At 41.1% G+C, this 27,055-nt stretch overlaps 2 protein-coding genes across 4 annotated transcripts; both read left to right on the top strand.

Moving 5' to 3' along the window:
• The first annotated feature begins 303 nt into the window (after window positions 1-303).
• On the top strand, window positions 304-25,076 carry LOC107563328 (bromodomain-containing protein 4-like). 2 transcript variants are annotated; one of them, XM_016248177.1, is made up of 19 exons: window positions 304-1,392; window positions 8,631-8,768; window positions 8,860-8,995; window positions 9,369-9,724; window positions 9,812-10,180; window positions 10,270-10,398; window positions 12,549-12,770; window positions 12,963-13,183; window positions 13,346-13,722; window positions 14,760-14,870; window positions 14,979-15,368; window positions 16,177-16,808; window positions 19,921-20,014; window positions 20,544-20,638; window positions 20,753-20,909; window positions 21,314-21,450; window positions 21,561-21,766; window positions 21,844-22,102; window positions 22,729-25,076. In XM_016248177.1, the coding sequence occupies exons 1-19, from the start codon at window positions 979-981 to the stop codon at window positions 22,795-22,797; spliced, it is 4,512 nt and encodes a 1,503-aa protein (XP_016103663.1). In that variant the 5' UTR covers window positions 304-978; the 3' UTR covers window positions 22,798-25,076. The 2 variants fall into 2 exon arrangements, with proteins under 2 accessions (XP_016103663.1, XP_016103664.1); XM_016248178.1 differs by having other exon boundaries at window positions 16,177-16,838; window positions 19,951-20,014.
• A 928-nt stretch (window positions 25,077-26,004) lies between these two features.
• Window positions 26,005-27,055, top strand: LOC107563330 (protein PET100 homolog, mitochondrial-like). 2 transcript variants are annotated; one of them, XM_016248182.1, is made up of 5 exons: window positions 26,012-26,067; window positions 26,169-26,211; window positions 26,300-26,361; window positions 26,472-26,504; window positions 26,734-27,055. In XM_016248182.1, the coding sequence occupies exons 1-5, from the start codon at window positions 26,041-26,043 to the stop codon at window positions 26,821-26,823; spliced, it is 255 nt and encodes an 84-aa protein (XP_016103668.1). In that variant the 5' UTR covers window positions 26,012-26,040; the 3' UTR covers window positions 26,824-27,055. The 2 variants fall into 2 exon arrangements, with proteins under 2 accessions (XP_016103669.1, XP_016103668.1); XM_016248183.1 differs by lacking the exon at window positions 26,169-26,211 and having other exon boundaries at window positions 26,005-26,067; window positions 26,275-26,361; window positions 26,734-27,050.

Below are 27,055 nucleotides of genomic sequence, written 5' to 3'. Positions count from 1 at the left end.
GAAAATCACCTGATGCAAATTTGAAAACGGTATGGCTTTAAAAGTTCTAAAGCAAAAGATTGTTTTCTTCCGTTTGTCAATTTCAGTAGTCGATACCAGTGCCAGATAACTTTTGCTGTCATCACTAGATTTTCAAATCAGAAGTGTTGTTGAAAATGTGATCTTCAAGTATTATTCAATGAAGTAAACATTGCATTTTTCATGGAATTTAAGTAACCGGTTACTAATAGAATTGTTTGTTGCACTAACATTTTTAATTTAAAAAATATTAAAGAAACATGACAAGTGAGAGAACAGATAAGCATAGTAGTTTTTAGGTATCAGCAGAATCAACTATTCAGTTTCAACGTTAAAGTCAGCATGAAATTAAAATTCCCCTATATAGTTTCTGTAAATTCATGTTATTGATCAATTTATCTATGCATTTTTTTTTTACCTCGTAATTTGAAGTAATAGCTTGATCTTCCAGTGAAGTGACAGTCTTCTCTCTGATAACACATGCCGGACTTCTCCAATCATTTAGTTGACTTAAACTCTGCCCCTTTCTTACAATCGACTGCAAGCTCTCGTTCACATCTGCCTCCATCCAGTTAACAACCTAAGCACAGAACCATGCAAGTCCCCACCCTACATTGTTTGTTTTTTTTCCGATGGTCCATTTCACTCAGATGCACTTCACAATATGGAAGAAAAAATTGCTAGTATCCATGTCAGTAATTAAATGGCCTGACGGCACCTACTTGGACGTGTTACAGAGTAATAACAGCTGTCCAAAACCCAGTATGAGACTTGCAGACTATGTAAATGATTCAGACCGCATCGGAGGATAATTAAGAGAATCTACGGGCAATTACTTAAGCAAACATGAACCATTTGAATAATGCTGTTTTGGGGGGCAGAGAGGATATGTGCTGGTAGTTAAGTATAATTGAGATGATAGTGATGATTACAGTGATGGATCTGATGCAGATGGCATAGATGCAAATTAAAGAGCTAATGACTGTGATTTGCTTCCTTCACAGAGAGCCCAGCGAGGAGTGCAATGGAATTAGCGGTGCTCTCCCTGTGGAGCCCGCGCCTGGCTCGAGACTGAACGAGTGGTGTCCTGCCCCACCCCCTCTCGCCCCTCTGCCCGCGATCCACCCCACCAGTATGGGGGACGGCCTGGACGCATTGCAGATGTCAGGGAGCAGCAGCAGTCAGGGGCAGCCCTTGTCCCAGGCCCCTGGCATCTTCAACCCCTGCACCCCAGAAATCATTAACCCTTCCCGGCCAAAGCGCCAGACCAACCAGCTGCAGTACCTGCTGAAGGGGGTGCTGAAGACTCTTTGGAAGCACCAGTTCGCTTGGCCTTTCCATTCTCCTGTTGATGCCATTAAGCTGAATCTGCCTGTGAGTGAACTAACTGTCCATTTACAGTCCTGTTATGTCTAATGAGCAGATCCTGTCAGACAGCGTAGCTGCACTGACTTTTACTGCAATTGTTTTGCCACTGAAATGGTGCTAGAAGATCATCTGTTTGATGATGTGCTATTTGGTCTTTGAACTGCCCTGCATTTACAGTGGGGGTGTGAACCTACACTGGTCTCACGGTTCGATTACGATTATCATGTCATCGATTCGGTTCAATTTGATATCACGATGCATTGACGATGCACTGCATCCTCAATTTTCAATTATAATTCACATGTATAGCCTACAATTTTGTCAATAAATACAAGCAGTCAGATATATGAACTGAACCTTTAATTTTACCTGCTCAAAGAAAACATGCTTCTTGAATGTATAATTTTTGTCTGAGCTGGGTCCACCTTGGCACTGACGGGCGTTAACAGCTCAGGGTGAAAACGGCTGACGTGGTTTGTCAAGATAGTGGTATTACCATTAGGGATGCACGATATATCGGCCACCATATCGGTATCGGCCCATATCGGCTCATTTTTTCTGTTATCGGTATCGGCCTGATAAGAAAATTTGGCCGATATCTTAAAGCCGATAAATAATGCATTATTTCCTTCAGAGACACTTCAGATGCGCCTTGTTTGTTTGCAGCCTTTTGTGCAATTGTACATTGTAATATTGTGTTTATTTGATGTATATCTGATTTATCTCATATAGAATGCGTTTGGTTAAGTTAAAAGAGCGCTTCAGTTTACCGGTGATCATCTTTAGCTCAGCACACGCAGCTCAAACAGCAGTGCACAACATTAATAACTATGATTGGGAATGTCGTGTATATAACATTCTAATGAGAACATTATTATAATAAAACGTTGTGAATTCTTTGGGTTTAGTTGCCGTGTTTCAGCGCGTTGATATGGGAAGAGCGCATCCACAACAGGATCACACATTCTGACTATAGCACACAATAACTGCATCATTTTGTACATATATAAGTTATAATATTATGTTTATGTTGTATTAATATTAATCCCAGGATGCATTTCCTTGAGTTAAATAAGCTGCCAGCAAAACGCTTCAGTTTACCATGTTCATTCAGCTCTTCAGCTTCAGCACGTGCAGCTCAACGGCTGCTATTTAAAACAGTGGTATTAATTTGTTACTTTTTCAAAATCATTGATATATTATTAATAACAACAACCACTTGTATTTTTCTCTTATTATTTTCATCAACAATATGGTTTAGTAATTAAAATCATTTAATTATTGTCCGTGCAGAGGCTATTCCGTTTTATTGATCTATGGCACATTCATTTTGATTCTTTACACGTGTAATGATGTCCAGTGACTTGTTTGCATTATTTATGCATAATTTTATTTATTTGTAAGGCTTTTTTATGACTAAATTTGGTAATGGGAGAGTAAAAATATTTTTAAAACGTACACCGTTCAAACTAGGCTGCTTATGTTGAAGTGTTTGGGATGTGGCTTTTAATGATGAGACCTTTTTTGTAATCAGGCTCTCAAAAAGTATATAACAATTTGGATATAGATTTATCGGCCAACATATCGGTTATCGGCTTTCAAAAATAAAGAATAATCGGTTATCGGTATCGGCCAAAATTTTAATGTCGGTGCATCCCTAATTACCATAGATATATATGTAGATGCCTCATTAGCGACTGTTTCTATGGAATACGCGATACGTAATGCAATACGTAAGCCATCTGCCATTTTTGGAATGGTCTGATGTCGACTTTTAAAGTAGTTGGAGCATTTTTAATTACTCACTCTCGTCTCGCCTCCCTCCGCCATTGTGTGCTACCGCGACAAAGCACGCATGCGACAAATGACATCAGAAAAGCGCCAGTACGTTATAATCAGTTATGGTCTATTACTGAACCGATACCGAATCGTCCTCATCTGCATCGCGATGCATCGTAGAAACGATTAATTTCGACACCCCTAATTTACAGAATGTTACTTCATAACCTGCTCGCAAACAAACCATATCAGTAAGTACACTTACATCAAGCAGTGACTGCAGGTTTTTGCAAAGCCTGACATATAAAAGAATAATCAAAAGAATCTATCTTTTTAATGATCTACCGAAGATGACACTTTCAGAGCGTGTGCACAACACCGAGGCCAATTGTAGGCTGATTGTGTATACATGCTGAAGTTTTATCCAAAGCGATTTAAGATAGAGGAGCATACACAATTCGTCACTGAGCCAACAGTATTCGCAGTATACATGCATTCTAGTTTTGTTTACCAGAACGAGTGTGTGTTTTAAAAACTTGAAGTCATTTTCCCGCCCTCTGTACTCTGACGTTAGCAGTTCCTAATTCAAGACCAGCAGGTTGTTGTGGCTGTTGCAGAGCCTGTTTCTCTGGCTCAGAGCTGTCTTTCCTGTGATGGGAATTATAGATGCACGATATTATCTGACCGATATCGGAACCGGCCGATAATGGCTTTGAATGTACAGTCGTGGTCAGGATTATTGGCACCCTTGGTAAATATGATCAAAGGCGGCTGTGAAAATAAATCTGCATTAATAATTTTGATCTTTTATTTAAAAAATTCACATAAATCTAACCTTTCATTGGAGAATAAGAATTTAAAATGGGGGAGAAATATCATTGACAAATGTTTTTCTCTAATACACATTGGACACAATTAACGGCACCCTTTTATTCAATGCTTTTTGAAACCTCCATTTGGCATAATAACAGCTCTGAGTTTTCTCCTATAATGCCTGATGAGGTTAGAGAGCACCTGACAAGAGATCGGAGACAATTCCTTCATCCAGAATCTCTCCAGACCCTTCAGACTCCCAGCTCCATGATGGTGCTTCTCCTCTTCAGTTCACCCCATTCATTTTTTTTATAGGGTTCAGGTCAGGGAACTGGAATGGCCATAGCAGAAGCTTGGTTTTGTGCCCAGTGACACATTTTTGTTTTGTTTTTAAGGTTTGTTTTTGGATTATTGTCCGGTTGGAAGATCCAAACATGGCCCATTACAAGGTTTCTAACGGAGTCAGTCACTTTTTGATTTTTTTATCTTTTGGTATTTGATAGAATCAAAGATGCCATGTATCTAAACAAAAGGTCCAGGACCTCCAGCAGGCCCACAACATTAAAAATACAGCAGTATATTTCGTTGTACACATGGGGTAATTTTTATCCCTGTGTGCACCAAACCCATCTTGAGTGTTTGTTGCTAAAAAGCTAATTTTTTAGTTACATCTGACCATAGAAGCCAGTCCCATTTTAAGTTCCAGTCATGTCTGACAACAGAATATGCTGGGGATTGGTTTTGGATGAGAGCATTTTTTTTTTTTTTTTTCTTGAAACCCTCCCAAACAACATGTGGTGTAGGTGCTGTTTGAGTTTTTTTTTTTTTAAGGTTTTCTGACCCTGAGACTCAACTATTTTCTGCAGTTCTCCAGCTGTGGTCCGTCCTTGGAGAGTCTTTAGCCACTCAAACTCTCCTCCTCGCCGTGCATTAGGACATTAGGATGCATTAGGATATAGACACACGTCCTCTTCCAGGCAAATTTGTAATATTTTCTGTTGATTGAAAATTCTTAATTATTGCCCTGATGGTGGAAATGGAATTTTCACTGCTCTAGCTCTTTTCTTATAGTCACTTTCTAATTTGTGAAGCTCAATTATCTTTTGCTGCACATCAGAAATATATTCTTTGGTTTTTCTCATTGTGATGGCTGATTAAGGGAATTTAAATTTATATCACGGTATTTTTCTAAATTATACCGGTTTCACGGTACATTAAGGTATTTTTTTTTCATGACTCATAAGAATTTCTAGGGGTACCAATAATTGTGTCCAACGTGTATTTGAGAAAAACATTTACAGTATGTCATAATGATATTTCCCCCCATTTTAAATTCTTATTCTCCAATGAAAGGTTGGATTTATGTGAATTTTTTTAAATAAAATATCAAAATGATTAATGCAATGCCAATGCAGATTTATTTTCACCGCCACCTTTGATCATATTTACCAAGGGTGCCAATAATTCTGACCACGACTGTACATCGGCCCGATATGAAACATTAATCCAACGTGTCTTGCTGATTAGAGGAATAGGTTAACTCACATGTGCTGTGGGTGTGCTAGCGATTAGATCACGTCAGCAGTGTGACTAATTTTTGAAGCAAAGTTTTGCCTGAATGGTAATTAGATTCACTGTTTTGGATAGCTGCATTTAAACCGAGAATGCACGTATAGAATGAAGCGTTCAGTGTGTGAAACAATAATAGCAGCGGCAGCCTCCCCCGGGTCCTAACGCCTGTTCGGTAAGGAGTTTTAATTCCATAGGGGGTGCTGTTGGTCTATTTTTAATAAAATGAAAGTAAAATACACAAATAACATTTAGACTGAGTTTCTGATTAAATAAAGCAGTAATAGATGTCTTAAAATCATGAGTATGTTTTTTTATTTAAAGGTAAGAAGCTATAGCTTACATGAATTAAAAAAATCACAAACATGACACTTGTAAATTAAATAATTTTATATATACTGATTTATTTGTTAATGTGTAATGTTATATTTTTAAACAAATTATGAGCTCTAAAATATTTTCAGAATTTTGACAACTCTTTTGCTATATCTGATTGATATATAGTTATAGTTTTTTTTTTTTTCAAAGCTTTAATGTATTGTAATTATAAAATAACTTCATTATTGTTTATTTTATTCTAACAAATAAGTTCTTGTTAAAAACTAACCAAAATCAAAAATAATTTGCTTATAATTTCCGCACAGGTAAAATACACAAATAACATTTAGACTGAGTTTCTGATTAAATAAAGCAGTAATAGATGTCTTAAAATCATGAGTATGTTTTTTTATTTAAAGGTAAGAAGCTATAGCTTACATGAATTTAAAAAATCACAAACATGACACTTGTAAATTAAATAATTTTATATATACTGATTTATTTGTTAATGTGTAATGTTATATTTTTAAACAAATTATGAGCTCTAAAATATTTTCAGAATTTTGACAACTCTTTTGCTATATCTGATTGATATATAGTTATAGTTTTTTTTTTTTTCAAAGCTTTAATGTATTGTAATTATAAAATAACTTCATTATTGTTTATTTTATTCTAACAAATAAGTTCTTGTTAAAAACTAACCAAAATCAAAAATAATTTGCTTATAATTTCCGCACAGGAGAAACTTGGTGTTGTTTCCAAACAAAAGGAAATATATAGTTATCAGCATGGGCTATTGGCCAAAAGAGTTGAAAAATATCGGATATCGGCAAAAATCCAATATCGTGCATCCCTAATGGGAATGGTGGAAAAGTTCTAGATTGTGCATCACACTATTGGTGGAAAATTAGCTTTTGAGTACTCTTAGGGGGCATCCACACAGAACGTGTTTTTCTATTCCATTGCGCTACTTTTCCATTGTTTTTCTATGTAAACACAGGCTAGGCGGACATGTATGACCGTTACACTCGCGTCTCGCATGTTTTGCAGCATCTCGCACTTGACCGCTGCGTTAAGATGTTGTCAAGTTAAAAGAATTCCAACTTTTGCATGCAGCACCATTCATCAATGTTAGTTCCAAAACGGTGAACCAATCAGAAGGGCATGTGTTGCGAGCTTTGTTTTGTTTGCAGTAGCAAGTTGGCATGCCAACGGTTTTATTTGACTGCAACATGGCGGAGGAGCAGGGCTCGCAAAATCGCTAGCCCGACGTCCCGGGGCTATTGTGTTTTCCAGTTGGGCTAACAAAATGTATCACCACTCTGTCCGACGGGCTATCTTCAATACAGATCTCCCGCGGGTCCTTAAAAACTCCTAAAGTGAGTTGTATCAAACTTAAGGCCATAAGTTTTAAATACGTTAAATGGCATAAGAAATGTCTTAATTATAATTTCAAGATGTCTTACAGTTGGGGACGGAAAGACAAGAGTCGCGATACGGCTGGATTAAACTTCAAAAGGCAATGATGTTATTTAATAAATATGAGCGCTGCACGTTTCAAGTCAAAACGCGGTGCGGATGTCTTTATTTGAATGTATCTGAAGGGAACCGACTGTCCCAAAAGTGCCTTTAAGGGTATTCTATAGTCACTGTCCTCAGAAACGTGTCCTTGGCATTTTAATTTTATGAGCCCGGAGCTGCATTGTGTACAGCCGTTACCGGGGAAACCGCAATATTGGAGCCAACTCGTGGCATAGAGTGAATTTGCATTTCCAATAAGCCTTTCTTGCTGTTTATGGTCAGATCAATGCAAATATCAACTCATGTTTTTACGCAGCAAACACAGAGTTGTAAATGAGAAAGAAGTTAATGTGCCTTCTAAAAATCTAAACAATTAAGACGGTAATATTTATACATTTTAAATTGACATAATTTATATTCTTGATTTATCTCTTTTCATAAAAATGGTCTAAAGGCTGAAATGCTGTTGTATAAGATTTGTTTTTGTGAAAACCTGTATCTGAACTGTAAATCATGTTATTTTATGGCTCAATACTGTGTTACCTTAGACCAGGGGTGGCGAACTCCGGTCCTGGAGAGCCGCAGCCCTGCAGAGTTCAGCTCCAACCCTAATTAAAACTCGCCTGCCTGTAGCTTCCTAGTAACCGTTCAGACCGTGATTAGCTTGTTCAGGTGTGTTTGATTATGGTTGAAGCAAAACTCTGCAGGGCTGCGGCTCTCCAGGACTGACGTTCGCCACCCCTGCCTTAGACATTGTCCAGCCCCACTCATACTGTTCATTTTACTTGTGCAGCTCTTAAAATGGGTCATAAATCATCTTAAATTTATTTTTTTAAATTCTGCAGATACCCTGTAAATAGTGAAATAAAATTCCTTCCTTCATATTTGTTGATATTTGTGTACTGAAAATATTTTTGATTGGCATTTAAACTCTTATCTGATTTTCTATATTAAAAAAAAAGGCCTTTTTTTATTTTATTTGGGCTAGTTAAATTAATTTTCGGGCTACTAAAATCTGAAGAGTACCTGCCCGAAGGGCTACCAGGGATTTTGAAATTTTGCGAGCTCTGAGGAGGCATGTTTTTAGTTGCAAAGATGTGTTGTGTGTGAAAGGCACCTTTTGAGATCAAAATGTTCTCCATGGAAAGCTGTTTGCTGTTATTAAAAAACAATAAGGTCGTTATGATGATGAAAGTTATGGATTGTGATGTGTTATGCTGACTTTTGTAACTTCCTCTCACTAGGACTATTACAAGATAATCAAAAATCCTATGGACATGGGAACAATCAAGAAACGCCTAGAGAACAGTTACTATATCAATGCCCAAGAATGTATTCAAGACTTCAACACCATGTTTACTAACTGCTACATTTACAATAAGGTACTGGTTCACATTTCTGCTCCCATCATTTATAATGGATCATAGTGGTGTGTTTAGGCGTGTGGTTAATGGTATGTGTCGCCCCCTGCAGCCTGGGGATGACATAGTCTTAATGGCAGAAGCACTGGAGAAGGCGTTCCTCCACAAGATTTCAGAGATGCCCCAGCAGGAGATTGAGTTGACGACCACATCCGGCAAGGGTCGTGGCCGGGGCAGGAAGGATCCAGGTATAAGTCTCATACTCTCTCTTACCTGAGGGCCACTCACACTGCTACCATTTTAGGGATCCTACACAACTGCTGTGGCCAGAAGATCATTTGGGCTTCATTGTCTGTCCCAAGTAGTGCTCACTGCAGAGCCAAACGACATCCAGCTCCCCTTATCTGGATGTAATGGGTGGAGCTTTACCCAGTCGAGCTACACCTCTGTAAACCTAATGGGTGTAGTTATGTTTAGCGAAAGGGTATGGTTAGGGTGTGGTTGGAGTGTCTAGTTCCACCCATTACTTCCACCGAGGGGGAGCTGGATGTCAAGCTCCACCTAATGGCTCTAAAATTAATCATTTTAATTCCTCTGTATTCTGTCTCTCTGTATTATTAGACATGAACCTGAAGATTGCACCTGGCCTGGAGTCTACGCATGCAAACCCTCAAACACGTGGCCTTTCCAGTCTTGCCCCTGGGCCACAAACGAGAGGACCACCGCAAGGTCCGCCTACTTTACCTCCCCAGTCCACCATGCAAGCCTTGCCCCTTCGAGTGCCCCCCTCGCTCCCTTCACATCCTCCCCTTGCGCCTCAATTAGGGCCACCTTTTTCTATGGGCCCCACAGACTGCAACCCACAGGTCCCCTTGATGACAGCTGTGCCTCCTCCGACCCAAACTGCCCTGCCGCCCGTGCACATGCAGCAGAGCGCTCCTCCTATTCTACAAAGCCCCATCCCAATGCTTCCCAAAGTAAGTTGACTCATAACATTCAAACACAGTGTCATTCTTCTTGTTTTTAGTCTTGTGTCTTTGTCCTCACTCGCTTTTTTTCATCAGCAGCAGAGAAAAAGTCAGAAAAGGAAAGCAGACACCACGACACCTACGGCAAACGATCCGCTGAACGAGTCCTCGCCTGCTGAGTCAAAGTCAGGAAAGACTCTGCCACGCCGGGATAGTACACGACCAAGCAAACTACCCAAAAAAGAGGCACCAGACTCCCAGCATCATTGGACACCCGCCACTGGGACCCACAGCCCCAAGCAACAAGAGCAGCTACGCTACTGCTCCGGCATTGTAAAAGACATGTTTGCTAAGAAGCATGCAGCATACGCTTGGCCCTTCTACAAGCCAGTGGATGTGGATGCTTTAGGGCTACACGATTACCATGACATCATCAAGCATCCCATGGACCTCAGCGCTATTAAGGTGAAAATACAGCTGCTGGTTCTCAATCAGACGATGAGCCACTTTTGCTTTCCGTTCTTATCCATTCAGTTTTCTCTGTGGTTGTACAGGAAATGTTGGAAAACAGACAGTACAGAGATGCTCAGGAGTTTGCAGCAGATGTACGGTTAATGTTCTCCAACTGCTACAAGTACAACCCTCCAGACCATGAAGTGGTGGCTATGGCACGCAAACTGCAGGTACGTGTATACCTGCAAAACACTGTGTACATTATGGCTTGCATGACAAGTCTTTTTTCCTAGTCAGGCGTTTAGCTGGCTTGTCCGTGTTTACATTATGTAAGTGACTCGCGGTAGACCATGCTGTATTACCTGTCATTGTGGTATCCAGTAAATCTAGCGATGCACTGACAGCAGGGTCAGAAATTAACTTCTCCATTAAAGGGTTAGTTCACCCAAAAATTCAAATTAGCTCATAAATTACTTGACTTAAGTAATCCTAGGTGTATATGACTTTCTTCGTTATTTAATTAAAATGCGCCCATCCATTAAAAAAAAGTCTCTCACATGGCTCCGGGGGGTGAACAAAGGCCTTCTGTAGCGAATCAATGCGTTTTTGTAAGAAAAATAACCATATTCAAAACGTAATAATCACTTTAATGTAGCTTGCGCTCACTGTTGTACACTGGAAGCTGTTCCGGGCGGATGACGTATGGAGGTTGGCTTTGCGCATGCGCCGCTCAGAAGTGACGCACGTGGAAGCGCAGGGGAGAGATCAAAACAAAACAACGGTCACTAATTAGAAGTTCAAAACAAGGATTTGTAAAGAAGAATGTCGGAGGATTTCGATATAAGCCAAGAGGAGACTAGTTTTCCTTTGCTAAAGTAAGGAAACTTTGCTTCCTTTGCTCCTGTAAACAAACGTTGGTTTTCACGAGACTCACCGGTGCGTGCACAGCGCTGACCTCATCCGTCATCCGCCCGGAACTGCTTCCAGTGAACAACAGTGAGCGCAAGCTACATTAAAGTGATTATTACGTTTTGAATATGGATATTTTTCTTACAAAAACGCATGGATGGGTGCATTTTAATTAAGTGCTTTTGGACTGATGCATGCAACACCTGCTGAGTGCCATTAAAGCGGTCATATGATGTTGCTAAAAAGAACATTATTTGGTGTAATGAAATGTTTATGCGGTTTAAGGTTAAAAAAAAGACATTATTTTCCACATAATGTACATTATTGTTTCTCCTCTATGCCCCGCCTTTCTGAAACACAATTTTTACAAAGCTCATCGGTCTGAAAAGCGAGGTGTGCTTTGATTGGCCAGCTATCCAGTGCGTTGTGATTGGCTGAATACCTCAAGCGTGTGACGGAAATGTTACGCCCCTTAACATATTGTGATGCCTTGCATCATATGACCCCTTTAAACAGCTAAGACAATTTTTTTATATAACTCCGACTGGAATCGTATGAAAGAAGAAAGTCGTATGCACCTAGGATGACTTGAGGGTGAGTAATTTATGGGCTGATTTTCATTTTTGGGTGAACTAACCCTTTAAGGGGCAATATTTGACCCTTATTTTTTATTTTCAAGTAAATAGCATGCATAAAGTATATAAATTGTACAAATAAAGAACAGCAACTTACTACCGGGCAATATTATGGCAAAGTAATTGTTGATCTTTGCTCATGATATGTAATAATTTTTAGTGTTGAACAGTAGACTGCATAAAATAATGTTTTTGTGTTTTGGGAGAAGACTTGTCATTCTGGCTATGTAAACAAAACCTAAAAACAGTTTATGAATTACTTTATTGCTTTTTACACATTATAAAATCAAGATGATTTAATGGTTATTTTAGTAGATTGAAAAACGTTATTCAAACTGGGAATAAACTATATACAGAAAGCAAGCAAAGAAAATGTTTCCTATCACTAAAGTGGTCCATGACTTCAGTCTAGTGTAAGTAATGCTGAATGCTGCAAAGAAACATGTAAAAAGAAATTGAATGTAACATGAGCAGATCTAAATGTAATGCTGCAATCTACACTTTTCATTCACTTTCACACTTAACTTTAATCTCCACAGTCGTAATAGATTTAGTCTAATTGTGAAGAGCCGGGGTTTTTTTTGGCCCCTTAACTTGATTTTGGGTGGGTTTTTTGGCCCCTAAGCCCCTGTTAATTTCTGACCCTAATTGACAGAAGTGTGAAAGTGGTTGAGAAATGAAATCTGTGAACGCGGCAAAAAAAATTAACAGTAATGTTCCACTCTTATAGTTTCTATAATGTTGTCAGAATGTATCAAAGTGCACATTGCTGAATTCTTAAATGAAGATGAGAAGCGTCTTATACTAGATCATCAAAAGGTTTTCTCTTTTTGTAGGATGTGTTTGAGATGCGTTTTGCTAAAATGCCCGATGAGCCAGAGGAAATGCTGGGACCCGCTCCTGCGCCAGTGCTCCACCAGGCTCCTGTCAAGACACAGCCACCCATGGGCACGGCCTCGTCCTCTGACAGCTCCAGTGATTCCTCATCTGAATCTGACTCCTCCACGGATGACTCTGAAGAGGAGAGAGCCCAGAGGCTAGCAGAGCTTCAGGAGCAGGTGAGCAGATCTATGCTTAGTTTTTGCCAGCACGTACCCAAGGAAGAAGTCTTTTCAAGGACAAGCTGGCCGAAAGATCTGTCACCATAGATACTAGAAGTGTAGAAAAGTTTACACTTTACAAAGATGCGATACTGTCCCCCTGAGAAGAATTTAATCTCCCTGTTTTGTTTCTTCTCTTTTGTTGCTCAGCTGAAAGCGGTTCATGAGCAGCTGGCTGCCTTGTCCCAGCCTCAGGTCAGCAAACCAAAGAAAAAAGAGAAGGAAAAGAAGGAGAAGAAGAAAGACAAGCACAAAAAGAAAGCGGGAGTTATGCCTGCACTGGAAGAGATCCTGGAGCCGCCTCCTACCCTCAAGGCTCAAGGAAAGCCTAAGAACAAGGATCCTCTGCCTAAGAAGCCCAAGAAGCTGAGGTGAGCTATATTTGGTAATACAAATTTCAGGCAAGAAAGTATCCAAAATTACATGGTTTAATCACTTTTATCAATGTGGAGAGTCTGAGAATTTTGCTGTTTACCCAATAACTGTATAGTGTCATTAAAAATGAGAAGTTCTTGTTGTCTTATGCCCTATAGCAAGAAGGAGGGAGGTAAGGGCAGTCGCTCCATGGCTCCCCCAGGTGCTGCTCCACCAACCCTGCTACCTGTGGTGAGCCTGGATCCTGAGGAGGATCTGGGTCTGAGTGGAGGAGCCGCAATGGCAGGCATGCCTGTTGGAGAGAAGTGTAAGCCTATGTCCTATGAAGAAAAGAGACAGCTGAGTCTGGACATTAACAAGCTGCCTGGAGACAAGCTGGGCCGTGTGGTCCACATTATCCAGTCCCGCGAACCCTCGCTAAAGAACTCCAACCCGGACGAGATTGAGATAGACTTTGAGACGTTGAAGCCTTCTACACTGCGGGAACTGGAGAGATATGTGTCGTCCTGCCTTCGCAAGAATAAGAAACCCGCCGGTAAATGATTTTACAAACCTCTTTAACGCTAAGGCCCTGTTTACACTTCTGTCTCTGGTGGTCCTACCAAAAGTGCTCAGCCATATCAGAGGATTGGCTGTACATATTCACTTGGTTTGACACTATCTTGTAGGTAATCCTAGAAAAGGGGTGTCCAATTATGCTGCTGTTAGGCCACATTCTTGCAGAGTTTAGCTCCAAAACACCTGCCTGGAAGTTTCTAGTGATCCTGAAAACCTTGATTAGCTGGTTTAGGTGTGTTTAATTGGGAATGGAGCTGAACTCTGCTGGAAGGTGGCCCTCCAGGAGTAAGATTGGACACATCTGTCCCAGAATGTTGTCTGGGATGCATTTGCATTGACTTTCCAAATTTGATATGTGCATATAAAGTGCTGACCACCGCAGTAGGTAGTTTTGAGTAATTGCAACACACTAGTTACATTAACATGCAACCTAATACTTTGATTCATTGCTCCATTAGATTGGGTAGCCTTCATGTAAACACCACAGTTGATCCGAATGAGCTCTACCCAAATGAAATTTTGGTCAAATTGGAAGGGGTGGTGAAGACCTGAAATAATCCAATCAACAGGAAAAAAATTAAGCATGTAAATGCTTGAATCCAACTACCTTCTCAGTCAGATTAAAAAACACCTTGTGCACATGCGCAGTGTCATGATGTGTATATTTACATTCGTTTTACATCTTACAAAAAAAAAAAAAACTGGTCAGTGGAAGAGACTGCACTGAAGTTTTGTTCAGAATGCATGACATCACATGTAGATGAATACATGAATCTGATTGTAAAGTTTATGGTTTATATAAACAGAAATTTCACAAGCTCAAATAGAACTGGGTTCATTCTTTTTGGCAATTCAGTGCATGTAAACATAACTAGAGTGTCTCTAAAACACATTGGATCCCTTTTTACACTTGTATTTAATGCTGTCTGTTACGTTGCATCACCCAAAATCAACATAAATACCAAGTGCATACATATTCTTATTGATCATTGTTCATTGTTTCTTGTCCTTCAGTTCCAGAGAAGACCATGGAGGCAATGAGTGCTGCAAAGACAAAAGGCTCATCCTCCGAGATGGGCAGCAGCAGTGAGTCCAGCTCCTCAGAAAGTGAAGACTCAGAGACAGGTGAGCCCTGTAGCTCCATAACGTGAACAGCTGCATTTCTAAAGCTTTGTAAATGTTAAATGATTCAAGAATCTGCATTTCATGAAGAATCTTCCTTCGTGAACCCAGGGATGGCTTCTAAGCTGAAGAAGAGAGGGAGAGGTGAAGGAAAGAAGGCTCATCACCAGGTGTTGGCTTCAGGCGTGCCTCAGCCGCAAGTTCCCCATCAACCCCAGACCCCTGCACTGCAGCCCAGTGTTCAGCTGAAGCCGCATCAGCAGCATCCTTCTCCCGCCGCTTACATGCCTCCTCCCGTCACAGCTCTGGAGCCCTCGCAGCTCCTGGAAAACTCCTTTGACCCTCTGGCCCACTTCGTCCAGCCCCTCATGCACCTTCCCCACCATGCCAATGACTCGCCCTCCCCTGCGCCTCCTCACCTCAACGCTCACCCTCCAGGAGGCCCAGTGTCTCCTGAGACCCACCCATTCCTGAACCAGCACCCCATCCTCCCATCCCCAGGTAAGTGGAAAAATCCGGTTTATTAAGTCAGAAATACCTTAATACTATGTCCTAACTAGGTTAGATGTAGAGTACTTTCCGAATGTACTGGGTCAAATTTGCAAAAAAACAAAAATTGTATTATATTCAGGAACACCGTAAAATACTGATAAATGAAACATTGATAAACATTCAGAAACACTATTAACATTTTCATTCCTCTCACTTCACAGCAAATGCTTTGCACATACTTGTAATGCTTCCAAATACAGCACATTAAAAAAACAAATGATAGTGGGATTCATGTTAAACAGCATTTATAATAAATGCCAAGCCTAAATGAATTTCTTTAAAGTGAAACTGAAACTACCGGCATGAGGGAAACATGCTGTACATATAAACTTGGGCTCACATACCTCACGTTCGGCACAAATCCAGATGTTGTGTGTTGTTTATGCATGTTTTGTGTGCTTGATGTCAGTTGCATTATGTTAGTCGCTTTTGAATATACGTTGCAGGATGTTTCAAATAATGTGACATATATTCCAGAAAATACATTAAAAAGACAAAAGTAAATTTCTTCCGTGGCTATAGGATTTACCAGTTTTACTATTGGTTAGACTATTGCTGGACTACCATGTCGATTTTCACACTGCCCACCTCTCATTGGTCCAAACTGGTGTAGATATTCTCTGATTGGCTCTATTCTTCACTTTATCTTGCACTTTTGTTTACAAAAATTATTAAAAAATTGCAGGTGTTCTATATTGACCCTTTACTTAACCATGCTTTTGTGGTCTTCCTCTCTCTTTGTGTTGTTGGTCTCTAGCCCTGCACAACGCAATGCCCCAGCAGCCTTCAAGGCCCAGTAATAGGGCAGCCCCGCTACCTCTTAAACCTCCGCAGCAAAGCACGCCCCAGCAGCAGCAGCAACCCCAGCAGACCCTGCCGCAGCAGCTCCAGTCCCAGCAACCCCCTCAGCCCCAGCACCCCCTCCCTCCTCACCTCCTGCATCCTCCCCAGCAAATCCGCCAGCGGCCCCTCTCCCCACCCACGCTCACTCCCCAGGGCCTGCTGTCCTCCCAGCCCCCACAGATGCTGCTAGAGGATGACGAGGAGCCCGTTCCCTCTATGACCCTGCCCATGTACCTGCAGCACGTGCAGCCAAACCGCCTGCAGCAGCAGCCGCCGACATCACTAATGCAGTCTCTGCAGAGCAGGTTGCAGCAGCCGGGCCAGCAGTCTTTGCTGCAGTCAGTGCAGGTTCAGTCTCAGATGAGCCAGCAGAGCTCCCTGCCCCCACCGCAGATTCCCGTTCAGACTCAAGCCCAGCCGGCAGCGGCACACCAGCCCTCCCCGCAGCTCTCGCAGCATCAGGCCAGACACATGCAGCACTCGCAGCAGCTGAGCTTCTCTCAAGGCCATGTCCAGACCACGCAAACGCAGCCTAGTCAACACAAAGTCTCCATGCCCTCCACAAAAGCACAGCAGATAAATGATTTTACAAACCTCTTTAACGCTAAGGCCCTGTTTACACTTCTGTCTCTGGTGGTCCTACCAAAAGTGCTCAGCCATATCAGAGGATTGGCTGTACATATTCACTTGGTTTGACACTATCTTGTAGGTAATCCTAGAAAAGGGGTGTCCAATTATGCTGCTGTTAGGCCACATTCTTGCAGAGTTTAGCTCCAAAACACCTGCCTGGAAGTTTCTAGTGATCCTGAAAACCTTGATTAGCTGGTTTAGGTGTGTTTAATTGGGAATGGAGCTGAACTCTGCTGGAAGGTGGCCCTCCAGGAGTAAGATTGGACACATCTGTCCCAGAATGTTGTCTGGGATGCATTTGCATTGACTTTCCAAATTTGATATGTGCATATAAAGTGCTGACCACCGCAGTAGGTAGTTTTGAGTAATTGCAACACACTAGTTACATTAACATGCAACCTAATACTTTGATTCATTGCTCCATTAGATTGGGTAGCCTTCATGTAAACACCACAGTTGATCCGAATGAGCTCTACCCAAATGAAATTTTGGTCAAATTGGAAGGGGTGGTGAAGACCTGAAATAATCCAATCAACAGGAAAAAAATTAAGCATGTAAATGCTTGAATCCAACTACCTTCTCAGTCAGATTGAAAAACACCTTGTGCACATGCGCAGTGTCATGATGTGTATATTTACATTCGTTTTACATCTTACAAAAAAAAAAAAACTGGTCAGTGGAAGAGACTGCACTGAAGTTTTGTTCAGAATGCATGACATCACATGTAGATGAATACATGAATCTGATTGTAAAGTTTATGGTTTATATAAACAGAAATTTCACAAGCTCAAATAGAACTGGGTTCATTCTTTTTGGCAATTCAGTGCATGTAAACATAACTAGAGTGTCTCTAAAACACATTGGATCCCTTTTTACACTTGTATTTAATGCTGTCTGTTACGTTGCATCACCCAAAATCAACATAAATACCAAGTGCATACATATTCTTATTGATCATTGTTCATTGTTTCTTGTCCTTCAGTTCCAGAGAAGACCATGGAGGCAATGAGTGCTGCAAAGACAAAAGGCTCATCCTCCGAGATGGGCAGCAGCAGTGAGTCCAGCTCCTCAGAAAGTGAAGACTCAGAGACAGGTGAGCCCTGTAGCTCCATAACGTGAACAGCTGCATTTCTAATGCTTTGTAAATGTTAAATGATTCAAGAAGCTGCATTTCATGAAGAATCTTCCTTCGTGAACCCAGGGATGGCTTCTAAGCTGAAGAAGAGAGGGAGAGGTGAAGGAAAGAAGGCTCATCACCAGGTGTTGGCTTCAGGCGTGCCTCAGCCGCAAGTTCCCCATCAACCCCAGACCCCTGCACTGCAGCCCAGTGTTCAGCTGAAGCCGCATCAGCAGCATCCTTCTCCCGCCGCTTACATGCCTCCTCCCGTCACAGCTCTGGAGCCCTCGCAGCTCCTGGAAAACTCCTTTGACCCTCTGGCCCACTTCGTCCAGCCCCTCATGCACCTTCCCCACCATGCCAATGACTCGCCCTCCCCTGCGCCTCCTCACCTCAACGCTCACCCTCCAGGAGGCCCAGTGTCTCCTGAGACCCACCCATTCCTGAACCAGCACCCCATCCTCCCATCCCCAGGTAAGTGGAAAAATCCGGTTTATTAAGTCAGAAATACCTTAATACTATGTCCTAACTAGGTTAGATGTAGAGTACTTTCCGAATGTACTGGGTCAAATTTGCAAAAAAACAAAAATTGTATTATATTCAGGAACACCGATAAATATATACTGAAACATTTATAAACATTCAGAAACACTATTAACATTTTCATTCCTCTCACTTCACAGCAAATGCTTTGCACATACTTGTAATGCTTCCAAATACAGCACATTAAAAAAACAAATGATAGTGGGATTCATGTTAAACAGCATTTATAATAAATGCCAAGCCTAAATGAATTTCTTTAAAGTGAAACTGAAACTACCGGCATGAGGGAAACATGCTGTACATATAAACTTGGGCTCACATACCTCACGTTCGGCACAAATCCAGATGTTGTGTGTTGTTTATGCATGTTTTGTGTGCTTGATGTCAGTTGCATTATGTTAGTCGCTTTTGAATATACGTTGCAGGATGTTTCAAATAATGTGACATATATTCCAGAAAATACATTAAAAAGACAAAAGTAAATTTCTTCCGTGGCTATAGGATTTACCAGTTTTACTATTGGTTAGACTATTGCTGGACTACCATGTCGATTTTCACACTGCCCACCTCTCATTGGTCCAAACTGGTGTAGATATTCTCTGATTGGCTCTATTCTTCACTTTATCTTGCACTTTTGTTTACAAAAATTATTAAAAAATTGCAGGTGTTCTATATTGACCCTTTACTTAACCATGCTTTTGTGGTCTTCCTCTCTCTTTGTGTTGTTGGTCTCTAGCCCTGCACAACGCAATGCCCCAGCAGCCTTCAAGGCCCAGTAATAGGGCAGCCCCGCTACCTCTTAAACCTCCGCAGCAAAGCACGCCCCAGCAGCAGCAGCAACCCCAGCAGACCCTGCCGCAGCAGCTCCAGTCCCAGCAACCCCCTCAGCCCCAGCACCCCCTCCCTCCTCACCTCCTGCATCCTCCCCAGCAAATCCGCCAGCGGCCCCTCTCCCCACCCACGCTCACTCCCCAGGGCCTGCTGTCCTCCCAGCCCCCACAGATGCTGCTAGAGGATGACGAGGAGCCCGTTCCCTCTATGACCCTGCCCATGTACCTGCAGCACGTGCAGCCAAACCGCCTGCAGCAGCAGCCGCCGACATCACTAATGCAGTCTCTGCAGAGCAGGTTGCAGCAGCCGGGCCAGCAGTCTTTGCTGCAGTCAGTGCAGGTTCAGTCTCAGATGAGCCAGCAGAGCTCCCTGCCCCCACCGCAGATTCCCGTTCAGACTCAAGCCCAGCCGGCAGCGGCACACCAGCCCTCCCCGCAGCTCTCGCAGCATCAGGCCAGACACATGCAGCACTCGCAGCAGCTGAGCTTCTCTCAAGGCCATGTCCAGACCACGCAAACGCAGCCTAGTCAACACAAAGTCTCCATGCCCTCCACAAAAGCACAGCAGATTATCCAGCAACAGCAGCAGTATCACTCTCCACGTCAACACAAGTCTGACTCCTATAACTCAGGTAACACAGTCTTTTAAACCATAGTTTTTAATTTAACAGCTTTAGTTGCTGAAATTAAAAAAATAGTATCAAACTATTTATTTGTTCATTGTTGTATACTTTTTTGGTAGTGAAATGGATGCTTAAACTGCTAAATATTTATCACAATATTTGATGATTATTTTGTTTTGTTTTTTGTATTTGCCATAAAAATGCCTAATTTACTAAATAAGTGGTTTTATATATATATATATAGTCATATTTATTTTTGTAATTTTTTGCTGATTAAAATTTTTTTTCATTTTGAAACATTGATTTAGATGCTTGTCATTATTTTGTGCCAGAAAAATGCTCTTCCTGTTTTAAAAAAATTAAAAATATCCCGCTACTATCAATAGTTAAAAGTAGTCCGCTATTTTTTGTCAGTAACTTGTAGTGGAACTTGTCTGTAGCTCAACTACTTTACAATGAGTACCTTATAGCTGCAGTTTCAAATGTATCAGACAGCACTGTAAATATTTGTATTTTAATGGTGTCTTTATTTCGACAGCACACATGCGAGATAACCCCTCCCCGCTCATGATGCATTCCCCTCAAATCTCTCAGTATGCTTTAGTCCACCAGTCCCCTCCTCAGGCCAAAAAGGTCAGTACCATTTCCATTTCTTTGCTTTGACACTGTGGACGTTGTTTCCATTGTCCACATGGATGTCTATGATGTGATGTTATAAAAGTATGTTTGTTGCTTTGTTTGCTTCAGGAACCACAGCAAGGTCCTTCAGCTTTGGGTGGCATTAAAGAAGAGAAGCTGCTCCATTCACCTGTGATGCGTGGTGAGCCCTTCAGTCCAGCCATGAGACAAGACCCTCACAAACACCCCGAGAGTAAACCCACAATGCCAGGCCACAGCCAACCGAGTGAGTGAAACTCCTGTTTCAAAGTATGCATGTTCACACTAAGCACACTGTGCTGATAAGCTGACATTCAAAATTACACAAGTCTTCCTCAAGTTGCTTTTATACAATACAATAAACAATAAGTTTAATATCAAGTAATATCAACTGTCGAGTAGTTTTTACAGTTTTTGTTTACAAGCATTGCACAAACAGATCTGACTGAAGTTGTGCTATAAAAAAAAAGTTCTGCACCCCATGCAAAATCCCACAACTTTCTTTCCACTAAACAATTCTCACATACTCTGGCAGAATGCTACAGACAAACAAACAGTGAAATGTCTAAATGCAGTTATATTAAATATCTCTGTTCTGCTCTGCCAGTCAAATTAGAGGACCAGAACTAACTGTTTATCATCTTGTTTTAGAAGCAGATATGAAACCACTTGAAAGTTCCCGTCCTGTCATCCGCTCCTCTGAGCAGCGCGGTCCACCACCTTCCATGCAGGACAAAGAGAAATTCAAACAGGAGCACAAGACTCCTGTGGCGCCTAAAAAGGTACAGGTGGGTGGAAGGGACGACTTAATTCATTGTAATTTCAATGAATACAGCAGTTCTGGACTGGTTATGCTACGTTACTATGCTTCATAACGTGTCCTTCGTTTGGTCCCCAGGATGTGAAACTGAAGAACATGGGTTCCTGGGCAAGCCTGGCGCAGAAATCCACCTCTACTCCCTTGTCTGGTCTGAAGTCCTCCAGCGACAGCTTCGAACAGTTTCGACGTGCGGCCAGAGAGAAGGAAGAGCGAGAGAAAGCCCTGAAGGCCCAGGCCGAGCAAGCTGAGAAAGACCGTCTGCGCAGAGAACAAGAGAAACTTCGGTAAGAGAGCTGTTCAGAAACTCTTTTTAATGAAAGGACTGTTTAGCAGTTTCAAGACATTTTCTTTCTGTCTTAAGGGGACGAGATGAGGAGGACTCCATTGAGACGCCTCGAAGGCCTCAGGAGGAGCCCCGCAGGCGGCCAGAGCAACAGCAGGTCCAGCCGCCACAGCAGCAGCACCAAAATCAGCCGCAAGCCCAGAACCCGGCCCAACCGCCCTCGGCCCCACAGCCTTCCCAAGGCCCACCCCAGTCCCCCGCCGCTTCCCAGAGTGCACTTGATCAGCAGAGGGAGCTTGCACGTCGCCGGGAACAGGAGAGGAGGAGGAGAGAGGCGGTGAGTTACAGCTGCAGTCACCTCACTTATGACACATTAGCTGTCAAAAGTTTTGGGTTGGTACAATTTTTTTTAAAGGTCTCTTATGCCCACCAAGGCTGCATTTATTTGCTCAAAAACAGTAATAATATTAAATATGATTACAATTTCAACTTTTTTTATTTTAATATATTTCAAATGTAATTTATTCCTGTGATGCAAAGCTGAATTACCCCATTCTTTAGTGTCACATGGTCCTTCAGAAATCATTCTAATACGTTGATTTGCAACTCAAGAAACATTTCAGATATTCACATCAGTTTAATATTTTTGTGGAACTGATGCAGATTTCTTTAATAGAAAGTTCAAAAGAACAATATTTAAGTAAAAATCTGTTGTAACATTATAAATGTCTTCACTGTCACTTTGATCAATTTAATGCATCCTTTCAGAATAAAAAGATTTGATTTGTTTTTTTGTTTTTTTTTGTCTTGCTGACCCCAAACTTTTGACCAGTACCTTGTACTAAAGTTGGTACCAATTGTTCTTTAATCACTTTTCCATAAACACGTGCATTTAATTGGAGATCTCCTTATCAGTGTTGTTAATTCAGAAATATTCACTTTTTGTTTTCTTCACCTCTACAGATGGCAGCTACAATTGACATGAATTTCCAAAGCGATTTGATGGCTATCTTTGAGGAGAACTTGTTCTGAAGCGCGAGAGAAAGTGAGAAACTGCGAAACTGCTCATGGATTCCTCTACACGGACAGAATGAACTCAAAGCAGTAAGGGGAAAAAGAGCCCATCTGACCACAGGAAACACTGAAGAGGCTGAACTAGCGATGCATAAGCTGAGGCCCTGAGAGGGAGGCTGTAGCTCTCCTTTAGCCTTGGCAGAAAGAGGGACCCTTACACTGGGACGGCACTGCCTCTCCGGCATTCCTCCTGGATTTGCCATTGTGACCATGGCGGGAAAGAAAGGACTTGTGTGACTCTTAATTCAGAATATGGGAGCAATGGACAATGTGATCGCCGGAGGAATATCTGAACGACAACAATGAAATGTACTGATTCTCTGTACTACGGCATCCATCGACTGCCAGATGTCTGTGGGGGATTAGAAAACGTCTTTGTTTCCTGTTTGATTTGGTTTCCCTCCCATCGTTTCGTTTTCGCTATATCCTTTCCACCCCTTTTTCGTGAGGCAAATGGCAGGATGGGATCGGGGGCACTTATGATCTTCCTCGGGAGAGGAAGTACAGCTCGCCTTACACCTCGTAACCACGACAACTCAAACAATATTCACCAGGGGCTGTGACAAATGACTAAACATGGTGTGGTTCACACTGTTATCATGTGCAGATTTTTCATTATGTAGGATCTACTGTAAAAAAGTATTTTCTTAATTACTGTTTTGGTTGATTGGTTGGTTGTATTTTTGTTTCTTTTTTTCGTTGTTGTTTTTCTTTCCTTTTTTTTTTTTTTTTTTTTTTTAGATATTTTTAACTCTCTTACCAACACCTTACCCTCTGATGTCTATGCCAAACACCCATATCCTTTTATGCTGATAGCTGAGACCCGAAACGCTTCACTCTTAACATGTCTTTCTAAATATATAAATATATTTTCTTGTTCTCCCCACTCGTCATTAAAAATTTAGGTAGCCTTGTAGAAAATAAACCCTAATATATGCATTATTCTGACAAGTGTTAATTGAGGACAGAATCATGGAGATATACTTTCATTGCTCATCGTTTTCATGTAAACCCGGTGAGGAATCTCACCACGGGCCGGAGCGTTGACCTGTAAGGGCGGTTTCTGAGTATCCTTTAGTTTGAATATAATTTAAAGAATATGATAACTATTTTAAGTGTATTATACATATAGAAGAAGAACACGCAACTGGTACACGCGTTTGAGAGCGTCATGCGAACACCAGGCCAACGCGACGGAGCTCTCAGCTGGTTTCTGCATGACTCCTCTTTTCTTTTCACAGATCATTTTATTACACCTGCACAGAGAGAACTCCGTATGCTGTGCTAGATATAATTACAAAAAATTCGAAAGGAAAAAAAGCTACAAAAAAAATCAAACCGTTCTGATTTATCATTGTTCTTGTTCGATTATAGTGGATGTGTTCTAATTCTGTTATTTGACTCGGCAAAGGGGGCGGGGGGCACAGTTCAAGACCTTGGCAGGTCCTCTGAGTTTTCTCTTATAGTGTTTTCTCCAGTGCCTGTATTGTATTGCGATTCTAGTTGGCATATATTATGTTCTGGGAGGGCGAGGGAGGGGAAAATTGGGGGTTTAGGGGCGAGAGCTTGTGTTTAAGAGACAAAAAAAGGAAAGTAAACATTTTATATTTTACCCATTTACAATATTCAGGTTTAAATCTAGTTTTAGCTTGACCTCTTAATTATACACCGAACAACTTAGTTTTTCGTTTTCTTGAAACTGCTAAGAGGACATGTCCGATCATCATCTTCATCAACGTACATGTGTGTGTGTCAGGATGTTTGGATGTGTACGTCATGTCAGTACGGTTGTCGGTATGTGGCTGGGGAGGGTGTTCTTACCCGGAGGTTTCAATCGCAACAACACTTCATGCTTTGTGAACTTTTTTTGGTTCTTGTTCTTCCTCATGAAGTTCATTTATATAAATATCTATTTTTTTCTTTTGATAATTTGGTCTGTAAAAGTTCAAAAAAGAGAAACACTTCATTCCTTCAAGCCTTTACATGTATTTTCTTTTCCATGGTAACAGTTGGACATTATGTGCCATAGATTCGGATTCTCCAGAGAATGTGCTGACCAGCTCAGCAGAGAGTTTGCTTTATTCAGGTATTTTGTTATTTTCTTTTGGGGGGGGTTGTTTAACATTTTCCTCGATTACTGTTTGGTATGTGTGTTGGCTATCGAGGTCAATGGTTCAATCTGTTATGATCATGAAATAAACTCATCTCTTTTATAGAAAATTAAAATTAAACAAAAATTAGCCTGTCATCACTTTTATAATTGAACAGCTCTATGCACAGTCCACCTGCTGTGTTGTCCATTGTGTTGTTGCATATCAGTCTTCACTCCTCAGAGAGTTGAGGTTGAAGTGGTGCAAAGAAACTGGTGCCTTAATATATGAAACTTGTGCAGTTATATTAAGGGTCGTACTGCTTGATAACTCCAGGGATAACGGTGAATCTCAAGTACATGTAGGAACATGTTTCACCCCAAAAACAAATTTTGTGTGAAGAAAATGCCAATTTAAGATTTCTATAAAGCAATTGGATTTTCCCCTCTTTGATTCTGGGGTGAAATGTGTCCAGGACATTTCTTGACCGTTTCTGTGAGATTCACCCAAAAAATTGAAAATGGTCATTTTCTCACCTCTACCTTTTCAAAAGGAGAATATAGCACAATATTATGGACTCGCAGCCTCAGTCAATATTCACTTTCAATGCGCCTTTTCCATAAAAGTGGCGTAAATGACTGAAACAGGAGTCATTTTGAGGAAGTTCATTTTATTTTACGTGAATTTCTTTCAAATTTCATTAGACGTGGGTAAGCAAAAATATATATATATATATTGCAGGTTGAAGGAGCAACGATTGTATCTGATGTAAAGTTACTGCATGCTTGCATCATATTGCTGCACCTGCATCCGGTCAGCGATTGCACGCGCTTTCATAAGCCTGCAGCTGGCTTACGTAAGAGGAAAGAGTGCTGGAAGATGGTTTGTTACAAGAATCAAGTTTGAATTACACATCTCGAGTTTTTTAGTCAATTCAATTACATGTTTGTAAAAAAATAAATAAATACACACACACACACACACATGCCCAGAGAAGTATTTTCATTGCGCATGAAAATAAGGCAGTTACTGTGCGTGTTCAGCGCGACTTTTATTTTGACATCTCACAAACCAGGAAGTTCCTGAATGCGTGCCTGTCAAACTCTAGGACATGGGGGTTCAAATAGAGGTGTTTAGGGTGAGTTTGATGACATTTACACTTGTAAGCAGGTCGGTCTGTCTAAATAAACTATATATGAATAGACTAAGACTAAACCATCTTTGGGGGGGTTTAAAAAGACGCACAGAAGCTGTAAACGTCCCACTTTGCTCACCACTGCACGTATGTGAATAACCGATCAGATGTGAATATCAACAGATTTGGGATGTTTATCATTTGAAACAGATGATGGTGTATCTGTCGTTTCCAGTGGCGATGTTTTGGATATCAAACCAAGCGGAGTATTTTGAGGAATACATCGTGAAGCGAAAGGTTCATAATCGCACTGAGAAGTCCCTTTTAATATTGTAGTATTATATATTTAGCAATTCTATATATGCACTTGCTGTTATATGATCAGATTATATTATTACATTTTTCAGAGGGAGATCTTCCCACCTGATGAGAAAATGCATGTAAGTATTTTCTCTTTCATTTGATGCACTCTTGTAATCAAACTGCTTTTGCTTGGGTGGTTGCAGTGGTTATTAGGTTAGGTTAAACAGATCTTTAGGTAGATATTTTACTATTCAGCAGCAACATCCCACAGGAATGCTGCAAATGTACTTAAAAATATGCATAGATTATACAAGTGAGCTGCAATGACATTCTGCTTTTCATGTGGCGTTTCTCATTCTGAAACAGAGGCGAGAACTGGAGGATTTCAAGGAGCGCATGAGAAACCGGAGGGAGCAGAAGATGCTGAAACAGATGGGCATGCAGTCTGAGGAGTGACTATAAAACAACAGCACTTGTTATTGGGATCAAGCCTTTATGTGAACATAGAAACACTCATGCTTCTCCCAAAGTGTCAAACCATGTAGTTGAAAACACAAGAAGAATATTGTTTCCGGGCATAATTTAATAAATGGGTGGGGGAAATGTATATTTTTGTCAATATATATCATATATATTTCATTGCCTTTGAACATTCACAATCAAATGGTTTGACTTTATTGTGTGTGAT

Source organism: Sinocyclocheilus grahami, unplaced genomic scaffold (assembly GCF_001515645.1).
Source record: "Sinocyclocheilus grahami isolate Dianchi unplaced genomic scaffold, SAMN03320097.WGS_v1.1 scaffold868.1, whole genome shotgun sequence".
Lineage (NCBI taxonomy): Eukaryota > Metazoa > Chordata > Actinopteri > Cypriniformes > Cyprinidae > Sinocyclocheilus > Sinocyclocheilus grahami.
This window is presented reverse-complemented; position numbering and strand designations above follow the sequence as displayed.

What these genes read in the sequence shown, in the direction of transcription:
- LOC107563328 (XM_016248177.1), top strand. Translation starts at nt 979, where the DNA reads ATGCAAATTAAAGAGCTAATGACTGTGATTTGCTTCCTTCACAGAGAG. An exon ending in AAGAAGCCCAAGAAGCTGAG is followed by an intron (nt 13,184 to 13,345) that starts GTGAGCTATATT and finishes TATGCCCTATAG; the next exon opens with CAAGAAGGAGGGAGGTAAGG. An exon ending in CCCCATCCTCCCATCCCCAG is followed by an intron (nt 15,369 to 16,176) that starts GTAAGTGGAAAA and finishes GTTGGTCTCTAG; the next exon opens with CCCTGCACAACGCAATGCCC.
- LOC107563330 (XM_016248182.1), top strand. Translation starts at nt 26,041, where the DNA reads ATGGGGGTTCAAATAGAGGTGTTTAGG. An exon ending in TTCAAATAGAGGTGTTTAGG is followed by an intron (nt 26,068 to 26,168) that starts GTGAGTTTGATG and finishes GGGTTTAAAAAG; the next exon opens with ACGCACAGAAGCTGTAAACG. An exon ending in AATACATCGTGAAGCGAAAG is followed by an intron (nt 26,362 to 26,471) that starts GTTCATAATCGC and finishes TACATTTTTCAG; the next exon opens with AGGGAGATCTTCCCACCTGA.